Source organism: Pteronotus mesoamericanus, unplaced genomic scaffold (genome assembly GCF_021234165.1).
Source record: "Pteronotus mesoamericanus isolate MK-2021 breed Mesoamerican mustached bat unplaced genomic scaffold, CSHL_Meso_final contig_69, whole genome shotgun sequence".
NCBI lineage: Eukaryota > Metazoa > Chordata > Mammalia > Chiroptera > Mormoopidae > Pteronotus > Pteronotus mesoamericanus.
In genome coordinates, this window is record NW_026555237.1 from 3570001 (window position 1) to 3586366 (window position 16366).

A 16366-nucleotide genomic window follows, 5' to 3' on the forward strand; every position below is an offset into this window, starting at 1 on the left:
CTACATTTCCTCCTCATGCTGTTTATCTTTTTATTTCTTCTATTAATCTGGTAAATTCCAAGAGGTAAGACGGTCTATTCATCTTTGTGTATCCTGTGCACAGCAATGCTATGCATACAGTAGTTTCTCAATAAATGGAAAAAATGCAAAGAACTGCTAATACAATATTAACAATATCCTTATTGCAAAATAATCACATAATATGTCCAAAATTCAAAACTTGGAAAAAACTTTAACATGACAATTATATTCACACTAATTATGAAAAAAAAAAGAAAAAAGAAACAGTTCCAAACATCATCACATACCTCACCAAAACCACCAAAGTACTCCCTTATTTTCTCTTCAGGTGTATCTGGAGAAAGGCCACCAACAAAAATTTTCTTAACGGGCTCTTTAGTTTTCATGGCTTTGGCCCTTTTAGGATCAATCACCTTCCCATTCAATTTATGTTCTTTCTGATCCATGACCTAAGGAAATTCAAGTTTTTTTATTTTAAATACGTGTATCAGTTCAGAGACTATTAACTTTCTTAAAAATAATTATAGTTAATATAGCTAAGGCTAAGCATTTGTCCACTGGCTCTTGATTACACTGTCAAATTGTGGTGATGTAACACCAGCTAACATATACCAGTATTTAAATATAAACGTCAGTAAGAGCGAGGGAGACACAGATGAATAACTAGAAAACATCACCTGTAACTGTCAGCAATATAGACATGATTGCACTGCCCCTTTGCCCAAGACAAATGGCTCCAAATTTCTTTCTTGCCTAGCAAATTTCAAAAATTTGTACTTCTATAAATTTGTCACAGCACATGCTTTTAATTAGGCATTTTTAACTCTAAGTATTTTTAATGTTAACTTTAATTTAGTAGAGCTTGGCACACAATGCATTCAATAAACTTTTTATAGTTGGGCTTATTTTTAAAGTATAGTTAGCACAGCAAACAACTCTTGAACCTGGCTCTTCATAATGTATTGGCAATAACTATCTTTTTCTTTGTATTATTGCAAAAGAGAAAATCACAAATAGGCATACTAATTTTATCAAATTATCCACATATTTTACATTATTAACTGATCAGAACACATAACACACTACCTTATCTACACTCTCCGACTCTTTAAACAGCACAAAGCCAAAACCCCTTGATCGCCCTGTGATAGGATCTAACTTCAGAGTGCAGTCTACAACTTCACCAAATTTGGAGAAGTAGTCCTTCAGATCTTTCTTTGTAGTGTCCCAGCTAAGGCCTCCTATAAACATTTTCCTGTAAAGACAAAAAGCAATATTAAAATGCTAAAAATATATATCAAACTTTGCCTTAAGTATCCACATCAATAATACCTTTTTCAGACTGCCCCCAATTTATTGGGTAGTATATGTCACTCTTCCTACATAACCATTTATCAAGAACACCTTATTCCAGTTTTGAAAAGTTTTGCTTTATCACTGCTGCACCTGCATAATTACAATATAGTGAGCAAGCAGCAGGTTAAGTCTTTTGACTTGACAAAGATAAATGTATCCCCAAAGTTAAAAAAACCCTGCACATTAACTTTCTCAGATTACAAGTTAAATATTGGTAACAGCAAAATACAGAGTATTAGCTTCAAATTTCTCTTCCAAATCTTCATTATACTTAAAAAAAGCTATGCAGTCCCCACTGATAACAGTGGCAGCATGTCTATGCTGAAGCTCCTTTGTATTTAACAGTTCCTCATTAACAAAACTCTTAGCACATAAAATGGAAAATTCTGAGTCTCACAATTAAGTTGTAAACCAAGTTTTTTGATGTGCTAAGAGTCCTTAATAAAGACAAAATAATCATGTAAACAATTCAGTGACCAAAAAGATTTATTGAAGCACAATCCACTAATTAACCTAGATGATTTCTTTACAGTAGAACCTCAGTTAACCAGCAATAAAGTATGTAAACCTTTAAAATGCTAAAAGTGACTGTTGGTATATGGCAACCACTAAAACATTTTAAGACCAAATATATTAAAAAAAAAAAATTAAGGTGAAATCTTTTGAAAAGCAAAAGGCCATAAAGCTCAGATTTGGGAACTCTGTGATCCTTTTTAGATGTGCACCCTATGCCCCCTCCAAAAAAAGAGCTAACATATACCTTCTACCCTTTAAAGAGACAGGACTGGAGATTTATATTTTAAGGGTAAACTGTCAGAATTTGTTATGAGGGCTAAAAATTTCATCATGGGATTAAAATCATCCTTGCTCAATAATTTCTCTTTGTAACTGGAGTGGGTAGGGGTAGGGATGGAGATGTGGTACTAACTTCCAGCTCTGGAAAGAAATGAAAGCAGAAAACAACATCTTGTGGGCCTTTAGGATATTGCCTCTAAAGCCCATTCTTGCAGCAAGAAGCCAATTTTATCCCTAGAATAAGAACTTACTTCTGCTTCTCCCTAAAGATGCCCGATTAACTGAGGTGTTACTGATCTTACTATTTTACCCACAGACTTGTTTTTACTTCTATAGACCAAGTTAACTTTTAATGCAAGAGAAGTCTTTCTTTAGGCATACATTGTGTTTCCCACTTCAGGTTAGATTTCAACTTGTACACATATTCTAGAGTTGGGCCATTTATAGGCTTAACTTTCAGGATCTTCTCTGATATAATTTCCATGCTTTAAGTAACCTTAACGAACCCTTTTTTGTATTTTTACAATCAAATGAACATAAAAACACCCATGTTATATAGATATTAACATTTATTGCTCATTTCATGGGAAAAAAGTTGAGGTATTTTACATTACATTTTCTTTCATTCAAATAATACACCTCCAATCCTAGTCACTTAAGTTACCTTAACCATCTTATTTTTTAACCTAAGGATCCAGAGTACTTCCTTCATACATGAAAGTTCATTACCAACATTTACTCTTTCAGGATAAGGAGAACATAACTGTATTTTAGAAAATGAGAAAGAAAGTTGTCTAGTAAAGCAATAACCTCTTGCTCAGTTGTCCACAGCAAGTTCCAGAAGAGCAACAACTTCAGGTAAGTTGAAATTTAAATACTAAATTACCACTTCTGTAATTACTACAGAAATTTTTCATCAATAATTTAGATTTTAAGTCATTTCAGCCTGAAGAGAATATCTGAGGAACAGACCAGACACAGAATTTTCTTGCCTTCCAATTTTAAGCTTTTTAAAATAAGGCTTTTGTATTTGAAACAGAGCTAGTTTTAATTTTATTTAACCAAGGCAATGGTTATATTGGGTTAAGTGTCCTTAAATTAAGAAACAAAACAATTATAAAGAAATAAGTAACACTAAGAATGAGGCATGTTCTATTATTATTCACAAGCCCCAAATGTTTTTATACAGTATAGGAAGTCAGTTTCCTTAAATATTAGATATGCATACTGCTTCATTAACTAGCCCGATAAAGTGCTCTCCAAAGATGTTACCCTAGCAGATGTGGCTCAGTGGGGCTCGTTTGATTTCCAGTCAGGGCACATGCCTGGGTTGCAGGCCAGGTCCCCTGTAGGGGGCACACGAGAGGCAACTACACACTGATGATCTCTCCCTCTCCCTCTCTAAAATTAAATAAAATCTTAAAAAAAAAAAAGAAAAGCTGTTTAGTGTGCCTACCGTATAACTGAAAAGATCACTAAAGATGCTATCCTTCTTAATTAATCAAGTCCCATTTATTCAGAATAAACTATTCTGGCCAACTATAAATTATATGTATTCCCTCAGATTAATTACTATTTCTCAAAAAATTACAGCAAAATGTAGTAAACTTCAGCCATCTAGCACCTTTAAAGAATGAAAGCCAAACATTCCACCTTCTTAAGGCACTGCCAAGCCTTCCCTAATCTCTCCAATTGTTTTTTAACCTTCAATCATTTGAAATAAAATTTTTACTTCTACAACATATCACCCCTCTGCCTTAAATATAGTAATTATAATTTGACACAGTTATGGGTCAGTCATCTCTAATGTATTATACTACAGGATTATTACACACAGTGCATCTCTTGTCTTAGCTCTCTTAACAAGTTACTTTTCATTTTTGCCAGGTTAACCATTAGTGGCTTTTCTAAAATGCCTTCCCTCCCATTTTGCAGGGTAGGGATGTAGTACTCAAACTTTCCCAAGTTTGTGTAAGTACACAGTGTCTTAGTAAGGGCCTTAGTGGCCCTTCTGAGGCAAATGTATTACCATTTGGTAAGCCAAAACCCACTTCTTTTTCTGCTCTAATTAAGGAAAATTGCTGCACAACAGGTTGCCAGACAGGTAAATACGCTACAATGAACAGAAGCTATACCAAGTCCATTCCATCTGCACTAAATCCATCCCGTCTTTTTCAGTAGGAACACCAAAATATCACAGTATAGTACAATAAAGTCTTTTATCTTAATTCTGGATAAATGGGAACTTATTTTTGCCTCTCTAGAACATCAGCGCTCTGACATGCTCTCAAAATTATGAGATGGTAATATGATGACACCAATTTAAATTTTCTATGGTTTATATTATTGTATCTTGCTTAAAGCACAATACCTATTGTCCATCCAGATTACCTCTGCTGCCTTGAACACAAAGACTGACTTCCAAGTTGCTGTCACTCCTGCAGAGATGTGCAAACACTTTACAATGAAGTCCAGATAGAAAGTCAGAAAAATCCTAAGAAGCCAAGTTAAAACTACATCACAAGACTTGTTCAAGTAGCAACAAAAATGGGCTCCTAATGCTGCAATGAAGTTTAAGATTTGATCCTTAGTTGTAAGTATATCAGTAATTCCAATTAAAAAGTAGGACTTTGTCTACAGTATTTTATTAAGAAAGTTTTAAAATCACCTATAAGCTGTTTAGCACCCAAAAGGCAATATATTCAATTTAAAAACACCTACTCAAAAACAGAAATCTCCTTGCTTTTACTAACACTGATTTTACACCATGTTATAATACTAAACGACAAGCATAAAGTTACATAACTGAGTGCAAGTGACTTATCTAAATGCCATGCAGTATCATTTAGAAATTTGGGATGCTTTGTGAGAAAATAACTCCAACATACTTTGGAGAAAATAAATTTAGAGGCGGTAAACCAAAACTGCCTGGGTTTAACTCCTACCTCCACCACTTACTAACTGTGACCCCAAGGGGGAAAAAATTCCATGGTTGTTTCCACATCTGTAAAAGAAAAAAAAAAAAAAAACCCAAAAAACTAAAAGTCTACTTCATATATCTGCTAGTGAGGATTAAATGAACACACTAAAACAGTGCAGAATGTAGTCTAATGCATACTAAGTGCTCAATAAAAATAAATTATTACTTAGTAGAGCACAGTCTAATTTAATAAAGCAACTTTTTCATTTACTCACTGCAATTTAAAACTGCATGAGCAATATGAAGTTTCCAACATTAAGGGGCAAAGTCCAGGATGAATTTTATATAAATGGATCCTAAGATTATTTTCAGACAAAACCCAGAAAGCTTTAAGTATCTCACGTAAAAAATACAGTCTGAAAATTAGGTTATCTAAGATTCTAAATGTGGTTCCAAAACCACCTGACAACTCATCTGGTTAACGCCCATTAATGTTAGTAAGAAATAATTTCAAAACGTAAAAGGCAATGCATATGGAGCAGAGCTGGCCAGTAGGTAGTGTTCTGATTTAATACTCTGCCCCCCCCCGCCCCCAATCCAAGGAACTTCATTCTCTGTACTTTTGAGGTCACAAGGTTTAACAGTCCAAAGCCAACAGTGTTTTATTTCAAGATACTTCCCCTAACAAGTCTTACTGTGAAACACCTCATTCAAGGTAAAATAATAAGCATCATTAGACTTCCAATTTTAGAATAGGGACCCTGCCACCCCCCAAAAATTCTGTAACTTTCAAATATTTCTGAACAAATCATGATCTTTGTACATGGTCTTATAACAAGTTCTGACAGTTTAAAAAATACAACAGGATGAAAATGTGATTTACATTTCAACTATGTAACATGACTAACCAATCACTGTCACCTTTTAGAGTAATGTTACTCAAGCACACCACTAACCTTTATTAAAATAAATTTACTGGTATTTTATCACTGTAACTATTCCTCTGAAGTTCTAATGACAGTAAGTATAATTATATACCAACAAATACCTTTTCCTCAGAAATTATATATTTATTATTTTAAAGCCACCATATACCTATAATGGAAGGCAATGGGTTTACTTTTTGCAACTACATAGTATCCCCATGTTAGGGTAATCATTTTAAATTGTGTAAAAAATGCCTCTGAAAACTGCATGACAAACTTTTAACATGTCATAAAAAAATTAATTCCTCTGGCCTACTGTATTAAATCTCATTATTTTATACTTTAGAATGAACCCAAGTGACTAAAAAAGTTGAAAATGTAATAGCTAATAAATTAAATACAACAGGTTTTGAATAAACTTTTAAATGTTCAACCCCAAATCTCCCCTTTCTTTTTCATTCCAAGGCAGGAATGACATCTTGTATTTTTACGTTTAAAATAAACTCTCAGCTTTATAAGATGAATTCCCATCTACGTAGAGGTTAAGGAATAGGGTTTCCTTAACCTAGAGGTTAAGGTTCTGGTTAACTGAGATTACTACACACTCATAATTCTATAAAGATTTATATTGGAAATCAATTTAGATATCAACACTAAATTCAGAAAATGATTTTTAGCTTTACTGATTAAATTTCAGAATCTTACAGTGCTTAAACTTTTTATTATTATAAGGGAAAAATTATAAAAGATTCATCCATGACATCTGTTGGTTACTTTTTGAGTATATTTGCTGATAATTTTTCATCTCTCTCACAAAACTTAAAGGGAGGGATTTTCCTAGTTGTTTTGGCTTTGTGATAGTTTCAAGTCTAGGTAAGCACGAGTTTACACATGACCCAATACTTAAAACTATCACCTTGATTATTGGCCGAACGCTGCCAGTAGTAAGAATCTCCCCCCTCACCCTCCCACAATGGTCTTAAATGTCTATCTAAAATGTACAATATAATATTCCAGAAACTAAAACATGCTTACCTTTACTCCACAGAGTAAACCACTGGCAGTATCAACTATTAAGACACAGGACAAATACACACAAGCTATGAAAGCAAGCTACGTAGTCAATCTTCCTGTGGTGAGCGTTGTTTCCAACACACAGAGATCAGCAAACCAAGTAACAAACACGTTATGTTACCTGAGACCACACTGTTGGAAGTGAAGTAACAGAAACAGATCCCACGCTTCCAGCATCCAGTTCAGTGAGTGCCCTATCTACTAAAACGTTGAAGCAGAACTAAAGTGAAATAAAACTTTGAACTAAGTTATGTTTCACTCCATTTGTAAACCTGCACACATTTGAGGTGCACAGCTTTAAGTGGAATAGGAGAAAAGTTATTCCTTTTTAAATGCTTTTTCAAGCATGGCATGTATCACCTGAAGGCTAAAATTAACCATCCTACATGTTTGGACATAAATCACAATAGCAGACTCAATACTTTGTTGTATTAGGGCAGCCTTACAAATGAAAGAATACTCAGGGAATATTAAAACGACACAGTAAATACACACTTACATGGTTAGTCCCATTTCTTAAAATTAACAGGAGACAACCTATAGCAGAATTCACAAATTCCCAAACAGGTCAATCACACTTCAGTAACTAAATGAGGCTATTTTGCTTCCTGCCCAACCCAATGCAGACCAGTCAACTTACCTATCTTGTAAAATTGTCTGAAAGCTAATACAGTGTTACAGTTTTCTACTGATTATGAAACTTCAAAAATTGCCTCCAAGTAGCTTGCTACAATGGCATGTGTATTTTGCCAGGCACTAACTTTCAAATATCTAGCCTAAAAGAACTGCAGCCCTATAGAGAACATGAGTCCATATCAAAATGGGAAATTCCAGTGCAAATGCTTCTAAGTAAAAACTAAAGATGTTTAAGTTGGAAAGATTAAAATGAGGAGAACTCAGAAAGGCATTTTACTATGGAAATAATTATTCTAAAAGCCCATAGTAAACTGTGGAAACATCCACTAGGGTATTTAACAGGCATTTCCTCCTCATAACAGCTGTCTATTATTCTTATATTCAAATTTTCAAAAAAGTTTTAAGTCCACAACAAATTGATTTAAAAAATATTTTTAGGATGACACTGTCATCACTTCATTCTCAAGTTAGAATTGTAAAAAGAAATACCCACAGAAATGTGTTTAAGAAATTAAACTTAGATGAGTTTAAATCCAGTAAGCAGTCTTTCCCTTGCTATTGAGACTATTATGAAACTGCTGCCCAATATCCCTCAAACTGGGACACAGATTAGAAAAAAACAGGGTGGCAAGTGCACAGACACCAAAATAAGTTTAAATAGTCTTAAGATTTCTTTTTGTTCAAGAAGTAAAAAACAGTATTATTAACAGGTGAGGCTGGGTGATTGGGCACTATTTTAAAAAGTCAAATACTAGACTTTAAAAATGATAAGATTGCCCTGGCTGGCATGGCTCAGTTGGTTGAGCGTTGGCCCAAAACTGAAAGGTCACTGGTTTATTCCAGGTCAGGGCACAGGCCTGGGTTGCTGGTTGCAGGTTCAGTCCCCCACCGGGGCACGTGGGAGAGGATATCGATTGATGTGTCTCTCCCTTCTATAGCTCCCACCCTTCCCCCTCTCTAAACAAATAAAACATTAATAAAAATGAGATCATTTGTTAAATGTACTTGCTTAACTTAAAATTAACCTCAGTAAAATACTATTTTCAGCAGGTAATCATCAGTCAGAATCTAAAATATTCACTGAGCTATAAACATTTAATTGTCCATTTTTCTTGAGAGGTCACTCAAAAAATGTGTGAAGTTCTACATTAGGTAGGAGAGCAAGTATTTATAAGAGTAAAAGCAGTGACCTTCAAACCTAAGTTCACAGTCCTTTCAAATTACTGAAAAGAATTGCTTATATAACATTTGAAATATATAATGGAGGAGAAAAGTGCAGTTACAGTTTAATCTTAGTTTGCCACTGGTATCAGGAAAAATGAGAGATAACTTTCATTATTCTATATGTCAAACTCTGACCCCAGTTTCTTCTGCTTTTCCCTTTAGACTACTGCTGCCACGTCTGCTTTATCTCCAATATAAAACTGGACAGATTTCAGTGGATGAGAATACAGTAATAATAAAAGCTTGTGAAAACTTAAATGTTATCCAAACTGGGCTCTATCTACAAATTACTGGCCCTCTATACTCCAGTGGTGGTGTATAAAAAACTCCTGGAAACGTGAATATAATCCTAAAGAAAGAATAACATTTAGGGAAAAGGAAAAATGCAAAGAACGATTCTCAATCTACCAGCCTTCCAAAGAGAACTCATGCAGTTGTGAACAGGTCAACCAACCAAACAACCGTATTTAACATTCCAGCCAAATCACACACACAAAAAATCTGATAAAAGAGCTGTAGTGTAAAGCCACATCAGCCCACCTCTGACTAATACATATCCAATTCTTAAAATTATATTTATAAATATGGTTGGTGATAAAAGACATACATTTTTGCATAACACATATACACAAAGCTACTTTAAAACTTGTTTTACTTTTGCACCTGAAACCTGTTAACCAGTGTCATCCCAATAAACTCAATAAAAAAAAAGTAAAAGGAAATAAGGAAAATTAATTTTCATGTGTTTTATTAAACTCAATATATCCAAAATATTGTCATTTCAACACTTAATAAAAATTTATAAACAAAAAATAATAGAAAGTAAAAATTGTTTTACTTTTGACATCTCCAGAATATTTCAGTATAACATGCAAGACATTTTAAACACACAAGATTCAGGTAACCTTCACATTTAGCACTAAACTTAGAATTCCAAAAATATGTCTTAAAAACAAATAAAATTTGAAATTACAGTAGTATTGCCCAGATTTAAAAATATCATTACTAACTATATTAAGCTTTAATTGGCCAAACCACAATTACATGCATTACCACAGACCAAAAACCATGTAATGGCATCAGTTTTGCCCAAATATCACTCATGATGCCTAAAAAGGTTTTATATCCCAGGTACAAGATATCTTAGTGCAGTAATGTCTAGAATTTCCTGGGGAGTCATTGGGCAACTAACCAAAACACAGCCTCTGCAAGTTATGACTATCGAAACCTTTATAATACAGAAATAAAATTTAAAAGTTTTACCATTCTTCCCGCTGTGCCGTCGCTGCTTCAGAGTGTCGTGGGGAGGAGTTTGAATGGCTAGGGAATTAACAACCGGTACAGCAACCAATCAAAATTCTAGTTTTAGTTTTTGACATTGTTAGGGTTAAAAACTTTAATTCATTAACACTTCAGTTCAACAGTAGATAACTACAAAGGCAGCTGCTTCGTGATTTGAAAAATCAGAGCTAACAGAAAGCCTGCCCCAAACAGCAAGTTATACAGTTACTCATTTTGGTGCCTCTGCCCAAAGAACAGAATTCAGAAAACAAAAACCAAAATATTAAAGGCTTAAGTTCCCAAATACTTAACATATTCCTTTCTGAGATTAAGTTATATATTATTCAAGATTAAGAAAAGCTAGTGTCCTGTCCCACTTCCAACTCTCCCAAAGTCAGCACAATCAGCATAACAGCTGGACAAGTCTGTCTGGGCTGATAGTAAATCCTATACTTCAAAGGGCTTCTCTCTCCCCCCCTCCAAATCTTGTGCTTTTTCCCAACTGCGTTTACCTTTTCAACACCTTTCTCCTTGTTATAGTGAAATAAATTCACACACACACTACAAAAAGGATTGGACGCGTTAACCCAAGGTCAGTTAGTCAGTGAAGGGAGGAGGAAAACCCAAAGAACCCCGATTTAGTCCGTTCTGCTAAATCCTGTATTGTGCTCCCGCTCCCAAATGCTGCATTTTTATACGTAAGTGCAGCTTCAGGTAATGTGTACAACCAACTACAATTAGAGAAGAAAGTTACTACTTAAAAACTTGGGGTGGAGGGGAGTCATGCCATAGCATAATACAGGATTTGTTCATTTTTTGAAAGGCTGGTGGGCCCTCTTTAACAGTGGGTAAGAGAGGGAAGGAGAAATCAACAGACACCAAAAAAAACACAGTGGGCCCCAGGTGGCGAAAAAAGGGTTTTGTAGAAAAATGGAAATTGTATAGAAAAAACAAAGTAGGTAAGAGGACAATCTGTACGAACAATTAGGGAACCCAATACCTGAAAGTAAAAAAAGGGTGCGCGGTCAGTATAACTCGGCGGGGTGGGGGAAGGGCACCCAGCAAGCCAGAGGTAGAACAGCTCCAGTCAAGTGCAGGCCCCGCGAACAAGGAACTTTAAGCCCGGGGAGCAAAAACCAATGTACCAACAGGCGATTTGGGGAATTTCACCTAATCCAATTTCTTCCCTAGGCTGAAAAGTAGGAACTCTGTCAGCAAACCGTTGTTCGATAGTGTAAAGTGGAAAAACGATGAGGTCTAAAGTGAAAAAACGATGAGGTCAAGGCGAAACTTAATTCAAAATACTGAAAAAAATTCGGCCTGAAGCCAAAACGTAAGGAGCACTGGTGGAAGCCTACCCGTTCCCCAAAGCATGTGCGTATAAAATAATCGCAACGTCTCGGGATGCTGGAGACGCACAAAATAAACCTTAGTTGGGGTCCAGGAATAAAGGCTTTGTGTGTTTGCGTTTTTATGCCCGAGGACGTTAGAAAACGGGGAACCACGGAGACAGAAATAAGAAAAAGAAAGAAAAAAAAAAAGCACCCTACACAGGCGGGAAAAAATCCTGGCGGCTAAGTCGGTGGGAGGAGACCCATGGCAAGGGAGGGAAGGAGGGCGGGCCGGGGAGCAGCATGGTGATGGCTAAAGGTGGAAACGTGTGTGATGGGGGAGGGAACAATAAGCAGGCAGGGGTAGAAAGAAATGAAAGCCCCAGGGGTACCAATGTAGAAAAGGGGTAACAGTGCAAGAACGATGCATGAGGACCTGGAGGGCTGGCGGAGAGCGGGAACGAGGCCTAATGGCGGGGAATAGGGAGGGGGAGGGGTAACTTAGTAGGGCCTGGCTATCCCGGGCCGCCCCTTACTCACCCTTCATCCTCCTCGTTCTTACTGGCATCGATCTTCGCCCCTTCCGACTCGGCGCTGCCCCCTTCAGTGCCTCCGGCCGCGGTTCCGCCCCCGGTCCCGGCTCCACTTCCCGCCGCCGCCGATGCCCCCTGCGCCGCCGCCACCATGGCTCCCTCCTGCTCGCCTGCCGAGCCGCCTACCGCCGCCGTTGCAGCCGCCGCCGCCCCATCTCCGCCGAACTGCTCCTCCGACATAGTGCTACTGCCTCCGCTGTCGAAGAGACTACACCCGCCGCTGCCGCGAACCGAAACTAGCAGCAAAGTAATCCCCGCTGCTGCCGCGCGCCCGCTGTACCGCGCGAAGCACACAAGAAGACAGAGAAGGCGCGCGTGGCTGCAAAGGCTCCTGCGCCTGTCCCTGGCCTGCCCACCTCGCCTCCCACTCTCGCGCAGCGCGCACTCCCGCTCTCTTCGACTGTACTGAAAAAGAATAAGCAGCGGCGGCCGCTCTTGCCTCCTAACCTCGCTTTAATGGCGCCGCCGCGGACCACCTAAAATGGCCGACGGAAGAACGGCGCGTCCCGGTCACGTGACGCCCGAGCGCGCCCTTTGCACCTCCCCCGCCTCCTCTACCGCTATTTTTTCCCCCCCCTCCCTTCCTCCTCGATCCAGCCCTCTCGCTCCCTTTTATATTTTCCTCCCTCGTGCTGCGCCGCACAGCGTGGGGCCTTTAAAAAGGACCGGAAGTGGCGTTCTATGAGACGGCCGCGCGGGGACCATCGAGAACAAGGAGCACATTCGAAGGCCCGGCTAGAGGTGCCCCTTCCTCTGTCCCCGCCCTTCCGAGGTTCCTGGATCCGGCTCATCAACCCACCCCACCCACTCCCACTCTCTAGCGGCTGACGGGGGTGTGGTAGCACCTCCCAGAAGGCTACCGTTCCTGTGCGCCTGCGGCTTTGAGGTGGGGTAGAAGAGGCGCGCACCCGTTGCTCCTTTTGTCCTGGAAGTTCTCAGCCCGAGAAGGGCCTCCCTGAGATGTACTCCCTGTGCCTCCGGCTTCTTGCCGATTGACGTTCGGGGACCTCAGACTCACCGTTTGCGGAGAGAAGCTCCAAGGCGGGCTGCGCACGTGCACAGACCGCCGCAGCTCCTCCGCCCACCGTTATCGCCCGCGACCGGGTGACTTTGAGGTTTTCCCTTGCTGCTGCCGCCGCCCTTTCCACCCCGGGGCGGAGAGGCCCAGACCGCCGACAATTAGGACGTCTTTTTATCTTTTAAGATTTGTTTTCCAAGTGTGATTTTTTCCTTGCCTGCTTTTCTCCTGAAAGTTTTCATCTAAAACGAAGGTAACTTTTATATTTTAAGGAACAGAAATTGTTTTCCTTTGCTTGTTTTATTTGAAGATCCTAAACTCTATCTCTATTCTTTGAAAATACTAAGAGTTGAGAAGTGTGTTAGGTCAACCAAGGGTTCATTTATTTTAATGATTGTTAGTCCTAGTACTAAATAGAATATATAAATGCTGTGGATCATCTTTACAAGGTTTCTGAGTTTGTTGTGAGTGGGATTTGGGGATGTGTGTGTGTGGTTTTTTAAAACACCGCTAGGCGTTTCATGCAAGGTAACAGTAAAATTGTTTAATAGGCGTATTAGAAATCCCAAATGCCTTGGCTGAAAACTGGATTATTCCGGCTTTGGGATTTGCGGCTTCTTGCAGAAAACCCAGAAGAAAATACAGTTTTTAGGTACTTCATTAGTCAACAAATAATTATTTGCCTATTTAGCATGTGCCCAGACACTGGGGAAACAAAAGACTAATGCAAAATACAGCAAAAAAATTCTAAAGAGTTTAAGTATGTGTTTTCCACTATATAAATTAATTTGTCTTAATTGAACACTATCCAAAAATCTCAAAGGATGAGTAAAAATATTTAATTCTTATTATTAATCAAGTTTGCAAAATTTGCACTACATAACAATTAAAAGGCAAGAATACAGATCAGAATGCGAAAACATCCTAAAAATAGTCTCTCACCAGTACAGCACAGGGAATATAGTCAATAATATTGTAATAACTACATAATGGTGTCAGGTGGGTACTGGATTTTTTAGGGAGGATTACTCCGTAAGTTATGTAAATGTCTAACCGCTATTCCGTGCACCTGAAAGCAATATAAAATTGAATATCAACTGTAATTAAAAAATAAAAAGTAAACATATATATGGCCAGATGGATCAGTTGGTCAGCATTTTCCCCTACACCAAAAGATTGCAGGTTGGATTCCCAGTCAAGACACATACTGGTGCCTAGGTTGCAGGTTCGATTGGTGGTCAGGGTGCCTATGGGAGGCAACCAGTGAAGTTTTCTCTGTTACATTGACATGTCTTTGTCTTCCTGTTCCTCTATAAAATTAAATATAACATTAAATAAACATATAAAAATCCTCACCCGAGAATTAAAATGTATAAATAAAGTATATGTTTAAAAAAAAATGCCCTGGCTGGCATACTCAGTTGGAGCATCACCCATACACAAGGTTTCAGGTTCAATTCTGGTCGGGACACATGCTTAGGTTTCACGTTCTATCCCCAGCGGGACTGGACAGGTGCCGATGGATGTTTCTCTCTCACATTGATGTCTGTCTCTTTCTCTCAAATCAATTACAAAAAATACATCCTGGGGTGAGGATTTTTTTAAACAAGTATATGTGTATATAATATTACTGAATTCACACACGTGCAGTATCTTAGATCAAGTGTTAGAGACTTTAGGTATGTCTCCACCTGTTAAAATAGTAACTAAGGAGAAAGTGAGCATTGTGCTCAAACCAAATCCAATTTAGAGACAAGTGACATCACCCTAAGGGAGGTATCTTGAATCTTTTCTGTCTTCACAAGCATATTCTTTTGCTCTTAAGACAGCCTTAGACATGCTCACGAAAGTAATGGGCTTTCTCAAAGGACTTATATTAATTCATACGTAGCCCAGTCATTTCTGGACTTTTGGAATTTATATAAAAATCTAAAAATATGAATAATTTTAAAGCTAACACCTTTATGTTATCTATTTATGCCATATTACTGATATTTCTATATATTATCCAAATCTCTGCACACTATGCTCCTACATCCACACATTTCTTTTAGAACTCACTTCAGTCCTAGTTCTTTTCACATTTCCTTATCTGCCTAGTAAACTCCCATTGATATTTAAAAGCCCCAATCAAATGTACTCTTGTGAAGCTTTTCCAGGCTCCCTGAGGCAGAATTAATCATTCTTACAGCCCTTTATCCTTCCCTCTGTTATTCTAAATATGCAATTGCACTAGATTATGAGTTACTGAAGAGCAAAAGACAATGTGTGGTATGTGTTCTGGGATACTCAAAAATATACACATAATTGTTTGAGTTATAGAATGACAAAAAACTGGATATTTCCAAAATTCTATGTTTGGGGCCTTTGAGGCAAACTAGGTATGCTTCCAAGCAATTAAAAGATTCCTCTCCAAACCATTCCATTTCATCTCTGGCATAAAAACAGTTCCTCAAACCACTTGATGATATGTGAAATTCCTTAAGACGGAGAAAAACCAAATTTTTATTCCATGATTATAGGTAAGAATTTAATGTTTAAATGGCTGAAAATTATATATTGGCACTGTATTAGACTGGCTCAAACCACTGCAAGGACCCAATATCCCCTCTCAAAGTCCATGACATGTTTCAGATAACGCACCGCAGTACTGGATCTTCATTGAATTCAGCCTTTGTGGAGCAATAACTACAGAAAAAACTAAGGTACTAATAAGCCAAAGAATTCATTTGAGACTGAAACAAAACACTTTCACCCAGGACAAGATGTACACATCAAAATCAAGCAGTCACAGTTTTAACCTGCTAAATACAATCTACAAAGAGAGCAAGCATATCCTATTCTCAAATTTTTAAAGTGGCAACCTAGAATAAACAGTGTCCAATAGAAACAACAAGAAGGACCCATTTCCTATACAAGGTACACGTTCTCAAGCCTCTTCTGCAACTGTGCTAAATAGCCATTTGCTCACCTGCAGAACACCCTCAATAGGACATAAGCATTTTGTTGAAGAATTAGCTTGTGGTTTTAGGTGAAGTGACCAATCACCCAGTGAACAATCTAACGTCATACCTGGTTGTCAAGAAGCTCTCACTTCACTAGAGAAAAGAGAGGCCCCATCATGAACTGTTAGATTTTACTTCAGCAAATCCATTAGTCTTGAGTTCTGCTTAACCACAGAGATGTCAACC

General features: G+C 37.9%; 1 protein-coding gene across 5 annotated transcripts in view; it reads right to left on the bottom strand.

The window, feature by feature from the left end:
- The window catches only part of HNRNPD (heterogeneous nuclear ribonucleoprotein D), a 17043-nt gene extending 4378 nt beyond the window's left edge, over positions 1-12665 (bottom strand). For 3 of the 5 annotated variants that reach the window (XM_054582326.1, XM_054582323.1, XM_054582324.1), the window contains exons 1-4: positions 12105-12664; positions 10216-10272; positions 1108-1276; positions 309-470 (exon numbers count right to left, since the gene is read on the bottom strand). In XM_054582326.1, coding sequence (XP_054438301.1) covers positions 309-470; positions 1108-1276; positions 10216-10272; positions 12105-12337 — 621 coding nt within the window. In that variant the 5' untranslated portion in view covers positions 12338-12664. Of the gene's footprint in view, positions 1-308; positions 471-1107; positions 1277-10215; positions 10273-12104 lie in introns of all 5 variants that reach the window. The other 2 variants (XM_054582325.1, XM_054582327.1) reach the window with 2 other exon arrangements.
- Positions 12666-16366: the final 3701 nt, after the last annotated feature.